Raw genomic sequence first — 17,830 nt, forward strand, 5'->3', positions numbered from 1 at the left:
ACTGCTTGTTTGAAGTTATATTCTACTCACACTTTTATGTGCCAGCAAGTTGATCTCTGTCATAAGTGCTCTCTAGTTTTTCTCCTTGGGACACTGGTGGTTTTCTAAGAACCGTGGGAATGACAGTCTGAAGCTCTGCTGTGCTTCCTCCAGGGGTGCTTCCACTTTCAGGAATTTCTTGGTTTTGGCTTTTCGGTGTTTTTTTCTGTTTTTTCACCCAAGCTGGCTTCTTTATTTCCCCTAAAACCATTTTAAAGATAGTAAAATTTAGGGTTAACAATTTTCCCTTTAGTTCATCAGTATATGAAAGAACGTGATGGTTTCTATATTAACTAGATTACTGAAAATGTACAATAGTAAGTATAATTTTGTAATTTGAAAGATTTTAAATTTAATGTTATGGCTTTTTCTGGCTATAACTCATATACTACAACTACCATTCGGGATTAGTTTTTGATGGGGGGAGAGTGTGATTCGTTGGTTTTGATTTGTTTTGTTTTGTGGCATGGACCTTAATGTCCATGTTTGCGCATGTGTTCATTTGTGGTGTGGGTAGTAATAACAGGTTCTGTTGGGAATTGTATCTTTGTGTGAGCATGATTTAACACATGTTAATAACTCACACACAGACATATTTGGCCTGCAGAATCTTTGATATTAGGTAAAGTATTTTATAAGTATACATATCAGTCATTTAAGAGGGAATTTTTTTGTAGGTATACTTTATACACAGTAAAATAGAGATCTTAAGTTTTCAATCTGATGATTTTCGGTGGTTGAATATATCTCAAAACACTCAAGACAACAAGGTATTTAGTATATTCCTAGTCCCAGATATTTATTTCATACCCCTTTCCTATTAATTCTCTATCTCCAGAGGCCACCACTAGAAAATGAATCTCATGAGAATACTATAGAATGTCATTTTAATACTTTAACACTAGAAGTTTAAAATATTGGCTTTTCACATTTTTTATAAAGAATAGAAAAATACTAAACTTGAAACTCACGAAGTAGGAATAAGAGATATTTTTATTTAAATATAATAGAAAATATAATAGGAGAAACATAATAGCTTATGTTAAAGATAAGATGATTCAGCTTGAATTCTTTTGTTTGTGGTTCTCTTCCATCAAGTAAAATACATGATTTCTAATAACTTAGATGCTCTGAAATTATAATAATTTCAGCATCCATTTGTTCTTCCAGAGATACTCAATGGTTCCTACACTCTGGGGGCCTAGGAAGAGATATGTATTTTTTTCTTGACTTAAACATATCAACAAACATACAAATATGTAAACATTAACAAAATTAATCATTTTAATCAGAAAGTGGGGTAGGGCTTTCTCTTAGTTGTTCTAGGTGTTTATCTTGTAAAGGATCCATCAAATGATTAGAGAGCAATGACATAAAATATTTTGATAGCTTTTAATGCCCATTTTCTGATTTTGTTTTGAAGGAGTAAAGCAACTTGAGCAGAATTTTGTTGGATTGATCTCATTTTTAACATTTTATGATGGTATACTGGACAAATACTATAGCATTTTTGCATTCATTAATTGTTTATTTTTCTTACCATTTTGAAAAATTTAGAAGAGTAGACCGTAGAAAAAGAATAATGTTCTTCATTCAACTACTCAAAAATAACTATTGGTAAAATTTCAGTTATTACCCTTATTCAAGGATATAGAAGAGAAGTAGAAGTAAGTAAGGTTTAAAGGCTATTGAGGAGTTTTAGAACCAGGATATAAATCCCGGTATCCTCTTAATGAGATCATTTAATCCAAATGCCTCTGTTTACCAAGTGAGGAAATTGGGGCCCAGCCCACATAGCATATCGAACTTGTGCAAGGTAGGACAGTAGATTTGGTACGTTAAATTCCCAACCAAATGTCCTTTTTACTGATATCATACTGCCATACTTATAAGTAAACTTTAGTCCTTTACAGATATGTGTATGTCCCTTTGAAATGGGTAATACATGGTTTAGAAATCAAAATGATATAAAAAGTTATACAATAAGAAGTCTTGGACCCAACCTCTGTTCTAGTTCCCCACTTCCTGTTATTCAAATGACAGGAAGTGGGGAACTAGAACCTTTTGCCAGGTAAAGGGCATTTCTTCCATACTCTTCAAGTGCTTTTTATGCATACACACTGTTCTTCACCTTTTTTTTTTTTCACTTAGTGCCATTTTGCACTTCTACTAGCTAAGTGAAATAAGACTACAGCATGCTGGATTATCTGTTTCCCCACCATCAACAATGTATTGTTACACCTATACTTTTGCTAGTCTGATGAGAGGTGAAAAATGTTATCTCACTGAGTTGTAATTTTTATTTCTCTTATTAAAAGGTCGAATCACTTTCTCTATGTTTACAAACCAATTGAAGTTTTTCCATGAACTCTGCTTACTTAATAGTTCATCTGCCCATTTTTCTATTGGGTTGTCAATCATTTATGGTTTATAGGAACTCATATTAAGGAATTCAACCCTTGCCTGTGATAACTTACAAATATATTTTTCCTGAAATGTCATTTTTCTTTTGACCTTGGCATTTTGTTTGGATTATTTTTTGTGTCACTTTTTTTATTGCTTCTACATTTCAAGTCATTTTAGAAAGGCCTTTCCTACTTCAAGATTTTAAGAAATTTGCCCATATTTTTATCTTTATGGTTTAATTTTGTATTTAAATCTTTGTTCTGTTTTCCTTGTTAAACTATATGAGATATGGATCCTCTAATCTTTTTTAGATAGCTATCTAGTCATCCCAACATTGTGTTAAATCCGTTTGTAACCCACTGATGGTTATATGCTGACTGTATTCATGAGTTAGTATCACCTTGTTGCTCTTTTTCATTGTTTTACAGTTTCTCTGGTTATTCTTGCTTGTTTACTTTTCTATATGAACTTGAGAACTAGGTTGGTTAGTTTCAGAGAAAAAAATCTGTTGATATTTTTATTTGGGTTACATTAATTTTATAAATTTTACTATTTTTCTTTTTTAATTTTTAAAATGTTATTAATTTTATAAATTAATATAGAATGAATGTCTTCATGGTCTTGAGTTTTTCTACCTGAACATGGTTTCTTTCTATTGATTTATGTCTACTTTTGTGCTCCTTAGGAGTGTTTTTAAATTTTCCTAGTTTAAATTTTATATAATTTTGATTAGACTCATTCTTATATACTTTATGTTCTTTTGTTGTTCCATTCTCTCTTCTAATTAGTTCTAACTAGTTATGTTTGACTTTGCTCTTCTTATCCTTCAGTTAGACCCCTAATGGCATACTTCTAGAAAATCCAAATTCAAACCTAATTCCACCTTTGTTGACTCAGACATCAGCCAGTGATTTGACAGGATGCCTTGTTGTATCTACAATGTGGGTATATTTGGCACTACAAATAGTTTTTCAAGTAATAATAAACTTTTTATGTAAAACCAGGGAAATCAATGAAGCATGTGCACTTATGACTCGAGTAATTACTTACGAGTTCTACAGAGCACACAGTCAATTGAGAATAAGGGTATATGTTTTAACTATTAAATTTACTTGGGTAACATGAAGATATTGTGGGCACAGTAATGATGTAGAGGCAAGAAAAATAATACATCATGTAAAAACTAAATCCATGCTAATTAATGCTTACTTGGCAAATCATTCGAAGAGGTAGAATTTGAATTTGTTTAAATGTTAACTATACGTGAAAATAAATTATAGAAAGGCCAAGATATTGACATCAAGATTCATTAAATTAGAACAGTCTGGGTGCTAGAAATTTTTCAAAACACAGTAATGGTTATTTTAAATTCATTCCTGTCTAGATCTTTGAATAATTGTGTTTGGGATATTTTCTTCCTTAAATTACTCCCAAAGTAATACATTATTGTGCTCATTTACATTATTTTGTTTCATACAACTTTTTTTTCTTAATAAGGTTATATATAATACAGTATGGGCTGTAACAATGTTATCAGCTAACAGAATATCCTCCAAAGGAAATATAAATATGTTGTATCAAAATTTAGGAAAACAGTTTTGATGTACATGCTAGTGCTCAGTATTGTTTAATTATACTTGGCAGCAGTGTAGTTAATGACTTAGGGCACTTAGCTAACTACCTTAAATAAATCCTTTTCTCCATTATATTTGTGATTTATTATTATCTGGCATGTTATCAGTAAGTTTGTAATATGGTTTATATATTTTTCTGTTAGAGAATATATTCTCCAATGGAACTTGACTAAGTAATTCAGGAGATTATTTCTTTGTAATTTTCTCAGTGATTTTTGAAGGAGGTAGAATTTGTTTTTATTAGAAACTTGTTTTTAACATTTTAATTGAAACATCATAAATATGCCAGGTAAATTAATTTTTTTGTAAAGTGATTTAGGATTGATAGATTTTTTTTTAAGCATCTATATCATACAGTTCTTCCTTAGCAGACCAATCTTTTCCAGGTATTTTAGATAACCCGATGCATGCTCGTGAACATAAATCAGTTCTGATTTCTTACTACTATTCTTTTTGGGAATAAAGTACAGCACAAGGGGACATAATACACAGTCGTTCATTTTTTAAAATCTGGATTTTTGACACATCTTTTATAAGATATTAAATATCTTTTTATGCAAACAGGGAGGGACCTTAGGGCAACTTTAAATTTGAAAAAAATAAAATGAGATTTTTGCCAACTTATCTATTTCAGGGAAGCAAAATTCAGACAAGAGTTGGATTACTAATGCTGCTTTGTACCTGGCTAAGTAACTGTCCCATTGCTGTAACACATTTTCTTCACAATTCAGCCAATGTTCCATTTGTATCCTTTACATTGTAGTAAGATACATGTAAGTATTACCTATTATTATTTTTATTTCTTCCTCTCAATTAGAGGTAGCTCTGTGGCCCAAGTATTTGAATTTTCTTTATGTTTGTAACTGTTAAGGTAGTAATAGTGCTTGCTAAAGCTGTGTGTGTGTGTGTGTGTGTGTGTGTGTGTACACATACCATTCTTTGTGTTTTGCTTGCTAGGACTGTATATAGAATTTCTTATAGAAACTTCTATCTGAAATACATATGCAAAAATTATAAAATAATGCATTGTAAATATTATGAACCATTAGTCTCCTTAACAAAGATTCCAGCTTACGGGACAAATTGCAGAAAATCTTGGAGAGGAAGAGCAGCTGGTCCAAGGCTTATGTGCCCTTCTGTTGGGCATTTCTATTTATTTCAATGATAACTCACTTGAGAGCTACATGAAGTAAGTAAGGGGGGAATGACCTGCTAATTCCATCATGAGAAAATCATTTCTTTTTCTGCCAAAGTATAATGTAGACCAAGTTTTTATGTATTGTTTGATTTTTTTCTTAAGCATCTCAATGTGCTTATCTCTGTAGAGAGAAACTAAAGCAACTAATAGAGAAGAGGATTGGCAAAGAGAATTTCATAGAGAAACTAGGATTTATTAGCAAACATGAGTTGTATTCCAGAGCATCTCAGAAACCCCAGCCCAACTTTCCCAGTCCAGAATGCATGATATTTGATCATGAGTTTACAAAGCTGGTAAAAGAACTCGAAGGTAAGATAAGAATATTTATATTGGCATTCATTAGAAAGTACCTACGATTATATTGTATATGTATATTCTGGACACATGCAGACTTTATGATAAGCCTAAAAGTGGGTTTTTTTCTTAGCTTTTGGTGTATAGACCATTGAAGGACTTTTGACCATTAATAAAATTGGAGAAATTATTTCTCATGCAAATTAGGACATAAGTTTTTACTGCTTGTCTTAGTATTTAAATGTTCAAAATAAAATTTAAATAAGCTTTCTTTTGTAGGTGTGATAACTAAGGCTATTTATAAGTCCAGTGAAGAAGATAAAAAAGAAGAAGAAGTGAAGAAAACATTAGAACAGCATGACAATATTGTGACTCACTATAAAAATATGATACGAGAGCAAGTACGTACTGATAAAATGTATACCTTCTCTGATATACTGATACTTTTCTACTTTAGGGAAGAATTTTTCCTGGCATTTCAAATGCAAGAGGATACAGAGAATTAAACTAATTATTTTCCTAAATAATTCTAAAGCATCTTCCCTAGCCTGGTGGCTCAGCTGGTTGGAGCATTATCCGATGCACCAAAAGGCTGCGGGTTCGATCCCTGGCCGGGGTTCATCCAGGAGGCAGCTAATTGGTGTTTCTCCCTCTCTTTCTCTCTCTCCACACCCCCCAACTTCCTCTCTTCTAAAGTCAGTATTATGTTTTAAGCATTATGCAGTATGTTATAGATAAAGACGTAAATCAGACATGTTTCTGTACCACAGTCTCATGGGTAGATAAACCTATAAATAGATTATTACAACACATGGATTACAACATATTAAGTCTAGTGATAAAGATAATCAAAGCTGTATGGCAGCACTGAAAGGTGGCTTCAAGAAAACAGAGAAGTTGAGTCCTGAAACGATGACTAGGAGTAAGCTAGGTGAAAGGCAAGAGAGGAAAGGGAGGATGGGTACTCAGCTGGCTGGCACAGAGAGCACTTGGCAGCTCTACAAAGGAGCACTCTGAGAGGCCAGGTGACGGGGAGGGAGCCCACAGAGGAGGTGGCTGTGGTGTGCTAGGGGAGGGAGTTGGAGCACCGGTGACTATGATAGTGATGCTGGCTGCCAGATTTTGTTTACTCTGCTCTAGGTGATCACTGAGCACATTTGAAACACTTTCTCATTTATTTTTCACATCATCTGTACAAAGTAGTTAATATCTTCAGTTTAGAATAAATGAGGAATCTGAGACAGAATTTAACCTTGTCCAGGGTCACTCACTGGCTGGTGGAACAGAATTCAAATACATATGTCACTGGGACTCTGTAGCTCATGCTTCATGGAACAGAAATGACCTGAGAAGTGTGGAAAGTGAAGAAGATAAATTGGCAGGACTTAGTAATGATGGATGTGAGGGAGCAGAAAGGGTCAAATACGATCCTTAGACCGCTGTCTTACACAACTGAATCGCTGATACTGAGTTAATAGAACAGGAAAGGGAGCTGATTAGTAGAGAGGATGATTTTGAATTAAGTTGAAAATACATTTTCAAAATCAATTGACATTTTCTTTGCAGGATACCAGAGAATCTCCACATTTGCTTTGTGCTGAACACCTTAAGTCTTCTGCTACATTCCTTAAAAATGTTTCTTCATTTTTTCTCTCATTTAATTCCTCATCATGTTACCTTGATTGGAATCCTAGGAAGTGCTTACTGAAAAGAGAGTACCAATAGTGTTAAAATCCCAGTGTCATAAACACAGTGCACTAATGGCAGTTCACTCGGGACAGCCTTCCCCTGCTGCTGGCTGTGCACAGCCTGAGCAGGTGTGGCAAGTGAGGGCTCAGGTGGAGCCCTCTAAGTGAGAAAGGCGCCATATTCTGTTCTTCCCTGGAGTCTATATTGTTAAGTCTGAAATTGTGAGAAAGAATAAAAATAGTGTTATATTCAGCATTCAGTCTGAGCTTTTTCAGTTTGTAAGCAAATCAGTAAATTAGAATCAGCTTTGAATGACCCAAATTTTAACTGTTAACCTTACCTGTGGTTATTGGGATTTTTCATCTATATCTTAGTGCAAATATGGAGCCATTTCCAGATGGTGAAATGTAATGTCTTTAGAGCACTGGAAAATAAACACATGGAATGTGATGTTATATCCTACATGTGGGTCTCATAGATATGGTGATTTGGAAGAAGAAAAAGTGATTTGACATAATTACTATAATGACTCTTCTTTATAAATTATTTTTAAAAATTCTCACCACTTAAAATGCTACATTTAACAATTAGGCAACAAGCACAGGGAGCTATAAAATGTATACACTTTGACATATGAGGATCTATTTTAAAGAAATTCTCCAAAATTCAGGACAATTATGTCGACTGACAATTATTGTAATAATATTTATCATTTAGAAAAATGGGAAGCAGCCTCACTGTTGCTTTGAATATAAATCATATTGCATCTACTGGTGAGATATTAAGTGAGCATTAAAAGTTATGAAAACTCTTAGTAGTATGGAGAAATTATGATTGAATAGTATGTAAATTAAAAGTTACAAAATGGTATATGGACTGATATGACAAGTTTAAAAACTTTTTTGGAAAAAAATTCAAAGAACATAAAAAGAAATAGATCAAATTTCAACTAGTTATATAAGGGTGGTGAGTTGGAAGCTCTCTTTTCAGTCTTCTACATGTTCTATTACGTGATTGTCTTTTAGTGTGAAAAGTAATATAGATGCATATGTATATATACGTGTGCTCCCTTTCTTACATAGTTTGGTATAAATTTCTTAAAAGTTTTGATGGACCATAAAGTGGAGTTTTTCAGCTTGATCCTCCCACTCCCCATGATTGTAGTCTGGTTGCAGGATGTACCATAGTGCTTATTAGTGGGATGTTACTTGAAATCTTGGTTTTCTTGCACGTTAATTGGCCTTGGTGCATATATTGATGTCTAATTAATGAATGATTTTGGAAGTGTTGAGTACTTTAACATCCTGACCCAAAGTAATCTCTAATGTTTAACTTGTTCATCATCTTAATTCTTACTGGTATGAATTTACAACACTTGAATTATGTTTTGTTCCATAGGATCTGCAACTTGAGGAATTAAAGCAGCAGATTTCTACATTAAAATGTCAAAACGAACAGCTCCAGACAGCAGTCACACAGCAGGCATCTCAGATTCAGCAGCACAAGGATCAGTACAATCTTCTTAAAGTACAGCTAGGTGAGTGTGGCTGGCCATCACTCTTGCAGTGTTCCCAAGAGCTGGGCAAAGTCAAGCAGATTATTCTTGTACACTAGTCTTGACTTAATCACTGAGACAAATGTGTGAATCAGGTTCACACATTTTGAAGTTCACCTTCCTTGCTACTTATTTGATTTTATCTGATCCATTGATTTTCAACCTTCCTACACATTAGAATCTCCTGAGTTGTTTTTTTTAAATAGCACCAATACTTGTCAGATGGGTACTAAGTTTATCAGGGTGGTCACTTTGTACATTATGTAAATAGCTAATCACTATATTGTATACCTGAAACTATTACAATATTATATGTCAGCTGTAATTGAAAAATAAAAAATATTGAATTAAAAAATAAATAAATAGTACCACCAAGATCCCACTGTGTTTGTGATTTAATTTGTCAGATTTGGGTCCAGGCCTCAGTAATTAATTAGTTCAGTGTCCTCCCCAGGAGATTCTAATGTGTAGCCAGTTAATAATGACTGGTCTAACTTTTCAGTTTCCTCACCTGCAAAACTGAGCTGATGATAACATCTTTGTCATCTGGGAATTAAATGAAATAATGTTAGTAAAATTCTAGTTCAGTTCCTGGCACATGAAAAGCTCAAATTTTCAAGTAGTATCATCCCATAGTGCTTATGGTTGGAATGCAAGCTATGTAGAAATACAGTTTATTTGTATCAAAGTGACTAAAATTTTCAGAAAGAAACATCTCTTCCTTTATTTATGACAATAATTTGTCAGTTATTTTAGTTCATAAAGAAAGCTATTCCTTTGGGGAGATTTCATTTTCTCTTATATTGACAGAATCAGAATTGAAACTACTGTAATTTTTAATCTTACATCACCAAACCTGTGTAGTCTTAATAAGACTATGCTGTTTTTCCTCTCGGAACCCCTGAAAACATCATCAATTTCCTATTTTTATCAATACACTATTTTGCAAAAACGAAATACGATTATAAAAATGCTGCCAAAGTAAATTAAGCAAATTATGTATTTATATTTATATCTGAATCTTCTAGTGCAAAAAATGACAAAACTTAGGTTTCACACTGGCTCTCCACATCTCTGCCTGTCTGACAGGGAAAGACAGCCCGCATCACGGCTCTTCCAATGGCGGGGCCCAGGTGAACGGCATCCCACCAGAAGAGATTGGCAGGCTGCGAGAAGAGATAGAAGAACTAAAAAGTAATCAGGAATTTTTACGAAGCCAACTGGCCGAAAAAGACTCTCTGATTGAAAATTTGGTAAGTGTTTAAAATTTTTAAATAAGAGCACTTATCCTGCTTGTTTATTTGTCTGGATCCGGTAAGTCAACATATCATATTAAGATTTTAGAATATGAGCTATGTCAGACTGTCCAAAGTTTCACTGCTTCCTAGCTAATTGAATTTAAGCAGTTAATCTCTTTAAACTTATATTCGTATCTATAAAATGGTGCTGATAATATCTTTTTCACTGTTGTGAGCATTAAATGAGATACTCTGTATAAAGCTCTTTTAATGCATGGAAATCATTCAGAAAATACTTGTTTGTATGCTGTTTCTCCATATGACATTAGATAAGTGTTTAGATTTAATAAATTATTTGTTATAAGTATAAATTTATTAACCATGGAAAAGTAGACAATATATGGTATCTTGAAATTTTATCAAAATTAAAATGTTGATATGAAATTTTTTGGTAAACATCTGTAAGATGTAGCTCATTCAAGGGTGAGTAAAGTGGGTTTACCAAGTTGTAATACAATAAATAGTAAATGACAATAAGGAGTAAACTCTTTTTCCAGTATTTACCACTGTAAACCTACTTTTGCCCACCCCTGTTTGTATGTAGTTAGTCTGTTTTGTTTTTTTCTGTTTCTTTAGACTGAATTTATTCCATAGTTTGTTTCTATGCTGCTTATAGAAATCTTCCCAAACATCCCGGGACACAAATGAAGCAACAGCTTCAGCTAGAGATTCTGAACAAATTGCAGAATTGAAACAGGTAATTTTCCAGCTTGATCCACATTATGTTTTGTCTTATTTTAATTGTAATAGAGTAACCACCTTTCAGTTCCAGTGATCTAGAGCTGCCTTGTCAGGCGTAGGCAAAAACTGATAATGACAACAGCCACTGGAAAGTCCAAAAGCTGTTTTAATTATATAGTAATGGTATTTGAATTTTATTGTTTCTTAAAATTTTTAATGGTGTTCTTTTTAATAGACCTCAGCATCTCACCCAGGTTATTTGTGGATTATCAGTGAACTAATGGTTACAGAAAATATAAATATGTTTATAAGATGCAAATATGAAGATACAAAATCTTATGCCTAATATTCATACACTGTTGATCACGATAATTGCTTGGTTCAGTGTTTTGGATATTTAAACCTCTCTGTCCAGAAAAAATGTTGGTTTTTAGAACTGAAAAGAATAAAACAGGAGGTAAAATTGTTTGTACGTCATGTAGACAGACATTCCTTGACAAAAATTAATGCTATTTATGTTACAGTGCAACTGTTTTTTCTCTCTTAGGAACTGGCAACATTAAAGTCTCAGTTAAACTCAAAATCTGTGGAGATCACCAAACTACAGACAGAAAAACAGGAGCTGTTACAGAAAATAGAAGCATTTGTAAGTTAGTTAATGTTTTTTCTCCTGAAAAGTAGTAAACACAAGGTTGAGATGCAGTTTCTAAGCCACTGTGAAAAAGAAGCAGAATTATTAAAAGTACATTCCCTTTAGGTTACTGACTAGCCAGAGTCACATCGCCTTCTAGTCCACAGTGGTAGCCATGTTAAGACAGACTCACCAGGTCAATTTAATCAGTTATTTACTGGTTTGTTTTGCTGGTATTTTGGATTTCATCTCGCCTCTATACCCTTCGGTCTAAGTTAGCTGATTTACTGCTGGCATAAAATTGTCAAAAACCTTGTTGGCAACACATGCAGTGCACAGGGGTCCAAGCCGTCATACAAGAAGGTCCTCCTGGGTCCTCCCTGGATAATCACATCTTTATCCCAGCTCCTGCTGAGGTGGGTGCCTGGATCCCCGAGTCCCTCCCACAGGCAGCCTCTTCCCCAGTGGTTGTCCGGCCACACCCATGCTGTTCCACCAGAACATGCCTCATTATTTATTGCAGTAGAGACAGGCTATGAATTTTCTGAACCTTCAAGTTCTGATTCCCTTTTGCTTAATTCCTTCTTCAATTTATTCCTCTCTCACATTTTATTGTAAGCAGCAAAGAGAAGCTAGGCCACACCTTTAACACTTTGTTTTGAAATCTGTTCGGCCAAATATCGAAGTTCATCACAAGTTTTACTTTCCACAAAACACTGGAACACTGTTCAGCCAAGTTCTTTGCCACTTTATAACAAGAATTGCCTTTCCTCCCCTTTCCTCATTTCTTTCTGAGACCTGAACCAAATAAAACCCCACATATTTATCCTCCATATTTCTACCAACATTCTGTTTATCATGATAATTGTTTTCTCTAAGACCACAGAAACTTTCTTTACAGCTCTCCTTGTTTCTTCCTGAGCCCTGGTCAGAATTGCCTTTAATGACCATATTTCTGCTAAGCAATTTAAAGCAATTTAGACTTCAAAGCAATTTAGGCTTTGGCTAACATGCACTTCAGAACTCTTCTAGCCTCTAGCAATTCTGAAGCCCTTTATACATTTTTAGATATTTGTTAGACCAGCACCTCACTTCCAGTATTTTCTAGGAAAACGGTGGGAAAAGACTGAAAAACTGCTTTAAGAAAAATTCCTATAGCACTTAAGAAAATACTTGGATGTCACCAATTAATGGCATTCAGCTTCATGTCCCCACCTATCTCTCTGAAATGATAGTGTCAACTAAACTTACAGGAATTTTATGAGGATAAGAGTTTGAAAAATACTCTCTGCTTATTAAATGCTATGTTATAGCTGTGTTAGAGCCGTCTCGTTGATTGCTTTTCTGGTCTGACCTTGAGGTAGTATAACCCAGCCTTCCTCATCCTCTGATGAGAGCTGCTGCCTATCATTCTTGTCTCAGCCTCTACTTTACTGAAAGGGACAGCTCACCTTTCTAGGGAAAGCACTTGATTCATGTAAATATGTAAGGGAGCTATATTTTCTGTCATTAGAAATAAAATGTCAAAATAGCAAGAAAATTAAATCACCTTTGGGAGTTCATAATGATCATAACTTTCAAGAAACTGTTCCCCCCACCCCACCCCACCCCCAATTTCTGTTTTCAGTCACAATCAGTTCCTGTGCCAGGAGAGAGTGAAACTGTAGTAGCTGCAAAAGCTACTGATGTAGAAGGAAGGCTGTCGGCATTATTACAAGAAACTAAAGAATTAAAGGTTGGTTTTGGTGAAGCTTTATTTACTGTATATTACATGAAATGAACTCCAGGAAATTAGAGATTATTTCATTCAATTTCTCAAATCCTTAGATTTATGAAGAAATCTCTAAGGAGGTGTAATGTTATCTTACAGCCTCTCTATTCTGTTATTGAAGATAATACAAATGAAGATATTTTTAATGCCTTTTCAAATAATTGTGTTAAATATGTAAAATAAGAATATCAGAATGTACTTTGAAAGTAAAAATCATTGAAAATACTTTTCTTACCAATCTCTAATCACAATAAGAATAGGAATACAAGTTTGGCCAATACACAAACCACATGAAGGCTTTCCACAGGACTAAGGAACACAGGCACGTTAAATCCTGCCAGCTTATTGAGTGGCAGAGGAATCAGAATAAATACCATGAGAAAAAGAATGAGGTAATACTAATTTAAAAAAAAGGCATGAAGGAAAAAAATGAAGAAAGGAAGATAATATGTGATTGTGTGTGCCTTTTGGCTTGTGGTCAAATAAGCCATTGATTTTATTTGAAAAGCTATTTTTTTCCACATTTAATTGTATGCATGAAGTTGGGATGAAAGTTTTTTTTAAATTTGTTCTAATTTTTATGCTAATCAGGCTTCTGTTTTGTGTTTTTATTCCTTTGATTATCTGAAACAGTATTATCTCTTGGGATTTTTTGAGGAATAACTGATTAAAACTATTTTTTTTGGATGTTACACTCTTGTTTTTCACAATAACCACCTTTGATGTGTGGCCTAACATGCATTCTCGTGTTCCTGCATGAGTGTGTGTGTGTGTGTGTGTGTGTTAAGCCCCTGTCCTCCCAGCCCGACCCCTAAACTCTTCAGATTGGACAAGCACAGTGAATTGTCAGAGAAAGAGCCAGTTTGTTAAAAACCCTAGGAGAGTGAATACTAATTTTAAATTAGTGATTTTCACCTTTCTTTTCCTAGAATGAAATCAAAGCTCTGTCTGAGGAGAGAACTGCTATTAAAGAGCAGCTGGATTCATCCAATAGTACCATCGTCATTTTACAAAATGAGAAAAACCAGCTCGAGGTGAACATCACAGATTCTAAAAAAGAGCAAGATGATCTCCTGGTGCTGTTGGCTGATCAGGATCAGAAAATACTGTCATTGAAGCATAAACTCAAGGAACTTGGTCATCCAGTAAGATTGAAATGTTTCCAAAAATGTTATATATTATGTTTCTTTATAACACATTCTTAAAAATTATACTGTACCTTGAAATGTTGTACCCATATATCTAGAGGCACAGATGTGTTAGGTGCATGAATTCAGTATCGCCTGCACAGTTTCTAGCATTTGTTTGTTAACTGTTCTCTTTTGGGCTTTGAGCCTAGAAAGTGAATTGATTTGATTGTTTCTGTGACAACAAGACTCTCACCACCCAGACGTGCCATTCTATTTTGACATGTTTGGTTCAGGTGAGAGTTATGGCCATCTGTCAGCAAATCAACCTGTATATCTCATCTCATATTAAAAATGACAGGGAGCCTTAAGCATTAAATCAAGGAAATCAGATGGCATGTAATCTAGTATAATTGCTGGAATAAAGAATTTATCTATAGATATGCTACTATGTATTGAATGTGCAGTAAACAAGATTCATAATGTTAAATGTGTATTTTCCCATTAGGATGAAGAAGAGGATGAACTTGAATCTATAGACCAAGATGATGAGGATGACGAAGATGAAGTTGATAACAACCAGGGTGATAACTAGCTTTAAAATCTCTAAGAATGATAGAGATCATATGGTAACTTGGAACATGGAGTCTTAAGACAGTGCTTTGGTTTGCCTCCACAGAAAATAAAACTTAAACCAAGTGAAAAAACATTTACTGATAAGACTATTGATGTATTTTTTAAATAATGCCACCATGTTGGAAACCCTTCAAACTCCAAACGTTATGCAAAACACACATCTTTTATTAAAATTCATCTAAGCTGTCCCAAAGTAGAATTTTAAAAGAGCTTCAGACACCAAAAATACACCATTTTATGGCATGTGGTGGCAGTGCTATTTGCCTTAGTTCATTGGTTGTTTACATAAGTTCTGTCTTTGTATATTATTTTCACTTTCCAGAATTTGTGACTTTAAGTACTAACACATTTGATTGAATGTGTATTGGAATCACTGTTTCTAAACTCAGTATTGGAGTTTTTAGCTAATGATTTCCTTTTAAAGAAATGAAGTTACTCAAAGGCAAGATAGCATGGGCAGGAGATGAGGGGGGTCGCGTGTCTCACGAGCCCTCCGTGCGGGGCTGCTCCCAAGATGAGTGCCTGCCTCCTGACAGGGCCACATCCCGAACCCCAGCAAAGAACCAGGACGCTGACAGGGTCTGGAAGGCAGCTTCTGAGAATCTTTTGTAACTGTATTAGCATGTGGTTGGTTTTGGTTCTAAGCTAAACGTTAAAACAAATTACAAGTTAACCACTTATACAACTCAGATTTAGGATTGTTGTTTGATTATTGTAAAGCATATTATGTTCCTAGTTAAAAAGACCGAAACCATGATTTATATAATTTATTGGCATTTTTGCTGAATAAGTTTAAGGCAGATAATAGATTTTTAAAAAGCAAATGAAGCAATGTGTCAAAATTTAATGTTTTCATAATAAAAATAGATATTATGTTCACTTAATTCTTGGTCATGATTTCCTTTTTTTAGATTTTGAGAGAAATATTCTTAATAAAAGATAAGGCAAGTGGAAGTGGTGTTCTTCTCCAACTAAAAGTACATTACTGTTCCTAAATGGTAAAAGCAGTCTGATTCAGAACTAATGATTAGGATTCTCTAAGGTCGGAGGGGGCTCACTGGAGCAGAAGTAGAGGAGGATGGAGAAGGGGTTAGGTGTTTCTGAGTGGAGCGTCGGAGTGCTTCGCAGTGATTTTCCTTTAAACAAGTAGGTTTACTTAAAGGCAAGGCAGCAAGAGTTGGAAGTCAATATAGATCACCTGCCTCCTGGCTTCAGGAGTCATTTGAGTGGTCCACGGAGGGACACAAACTTTTGAAAGACACATCTAGAAAGAGGAAATGGCTTTGTGTTACCTAGCACTTGTGAACTCAGCATCGTGCCCTTGTCCCCTGTCACGGCCATCACCGCCATCCTGAGTTCCTTGTCACCAGAGAACCACATGACTATTACTGGAGCAGCTTAGACACTGTGACGTCTTGCTAAAGTTGACACCACATAGTAAACAACTAGTTAGTGACTTCATCTCAGGCGAGTATTATAAAGATAAAGGAAAGTGAATCAGGAGTTCAGAAAGACTTCCACAGATAATGGGGTACCAAAGATCTTCAGAAAGAAGCACTTGCAAAATCAGTGATATTTTGTCAAAGCTCAGTCACTCGGGCTGGCCTGGAGCAGAGAAGCATAAGGAGGCCTCGAAGCTGCACGATCCAGCCCGCAGCCCGAATGGACATCTTTCTCACCATAGCCATAGATTTTTGCCTGGATTGCTCCGGAGCCTCCTAAACCAGGCTCTCTCTGCCTCCAGTCAGGTTGTTGCCTCTCTACCACACTCTCCCACCAGCCATCATATTCACCACAAAAGGTTTTCTAAAATTCAAATAGGAGAAGAGAATGCAGTTGCCTGCTGTTTGAAGTCCTTAGCCAGGTACATTAAGGCCCTTAGTGGTCTGCTGCTCTCTAGCTTTATCTCCCCAAATACTCGCTGTTACGGTGTATATCCTGCTTTTTCAACCCTCCCTTTGCTTTTGCACATGCTCTTTCCTCCACCCATTTGTCAGCCTTTTCATTAAAGGCTGTTTTTCCACGTGTAAAGAGCTTCAACAGGGGAGCAGTCATTGTAAAGCATAAAACATACTTTATGATTTGAAATTTTATTCAGGAGTAGTTTATACCTCTAGCACCTCTAGAATCATCACCCAGAATTACTATAAAAGGTAATTACTACAGCAGCTCACATTTTGAAGGTTACTAGTCTGAAATTATGCTCATTAAAAAACTCTTGAAGTTCAGGAATTTTGTTGCAGCCAGGTAAGGGCCCATGAGGCTCATCTGCACTGTAGCAGTAAAATTAGTTCATCCCGTGAATATTGAGTGTGAGATGCTGGGCACTGCTGTGGATTGACACTGGGGAGACAGTGGTGAATAAGACAAGTCCCTTTTCCGAATGGCATTGTGGAAGAGGAAATAAGTACAGAAGACAATGTCAGGTGCTATGTAGCTTCTGGGAAAGTGCTTACATTTTATCCTGAGCTTCATGAGAACAGAGGAGTGGTTAGATCTGGTTTCTGTTTCATAGGTTATTCTCTCTGCTATGTTGAGAATAGTCTAAGGGGAGGAGCCTATTGCCGCCATCTAAGCAAAAGCAGATGTGGTTGCACTACATGGTAGGGGTAGAGATGTCTGAAGTGGTAGGGTTTGGGGTATACGTTACAGGCGGAACTGAGAGGACTTGATGAATTGCCTGTGTCTGGGAAGTGGAGGAACGAGTGGTCAAGAGTAAATCCTGGGGAAGGGGCTTCCCATTTTGCTGATTTGAAGGAGACAAGAGCAGGTTTGGGGTGGTGACCTGGAGTTGTGGTTTTAGGCTTGCTAAATCTGAGGCCCATAGATACACTCACACACATAGATATGTACAGTAGGCAGATGTATATA

At 35.3% G+C, this 17,830-nt stretch overlaps 1 protein-coding gene across 4 annotated transcripts in view; it reads left to right on the plus strand.

Moving 5' to 3' along the window:
- Positions 1-15,609, plus strand: part of USO1 (USO1 vesicle transport factor) — a 68,668-nt gene extending 53,059 nt beyond the window's left edge. For 3 of the 4 annotated variants that reach the window (XM_028508257.2, XM_028508258.2, XM_036022223.1), the window contains 11 exons: positions 4,714-4,824; positions 5,150-5,268; positions 5,405-5,586; positions 5,851-5,972; positions 8,659-8,797; positions 9,905-10,068; positions 10,730-10,810; positions 11,342-11,440; positions 13,053-13,160; positions 14,126-14,341; positions 14,832-15,609. In XM_028508257.2, the coding sequence (XP_028364058.1) occupies positions 4,714-4,824; positions 5,150-5,268; positions 5,405-5,586; positions 5,851-5,972; positions 8,659-8,797; positions 9,905-10,068; positions 10,730-10,810; positions 11,342-11,440; positions 13,053-13,160; positions 14,126-14,341; positions 14,832-14,918 (1,428 nt within the window). In that variant the 3' untranslated portion in view covers positions 14,919-15,609. The remainder of the gene's footprint in view (positions 1-4,713; positions 4,825-5,149; positions 5,269-5,404; positions 5,587-5,850; positions 5,973-8,658; positions 8,798-9,904; positions 10,069-10,729; positions 10,811-11,341; positions 11,441-13,052; positions 13,161-14,125; positions 14,342-14,831) is intronic. The other variant, XM_028508256.2, reaches the window with a different exon arrangement.
- The last annotated feature ends 2,221 nt before the right edge of the window (positions 15,610-17,830 follow it).

The sequence above is a fragment of the Phyllostomus discolor genome, chromosome 1 (genome assembly GCF_004126475.2).
Source record: "Phyllostomus discolor isolate MPI-MPIP mPhyDis1 chromosome 1, mPhyDis1.pri.v3, whole genome shotgun sequence".
NCBI classification, from domain to species: Eukaryota; Metazoa; Chordata; class Mammalia; order Chiroptera; family Phyllostomidae; genus Phyllostomus; species Phyllostomus discolor.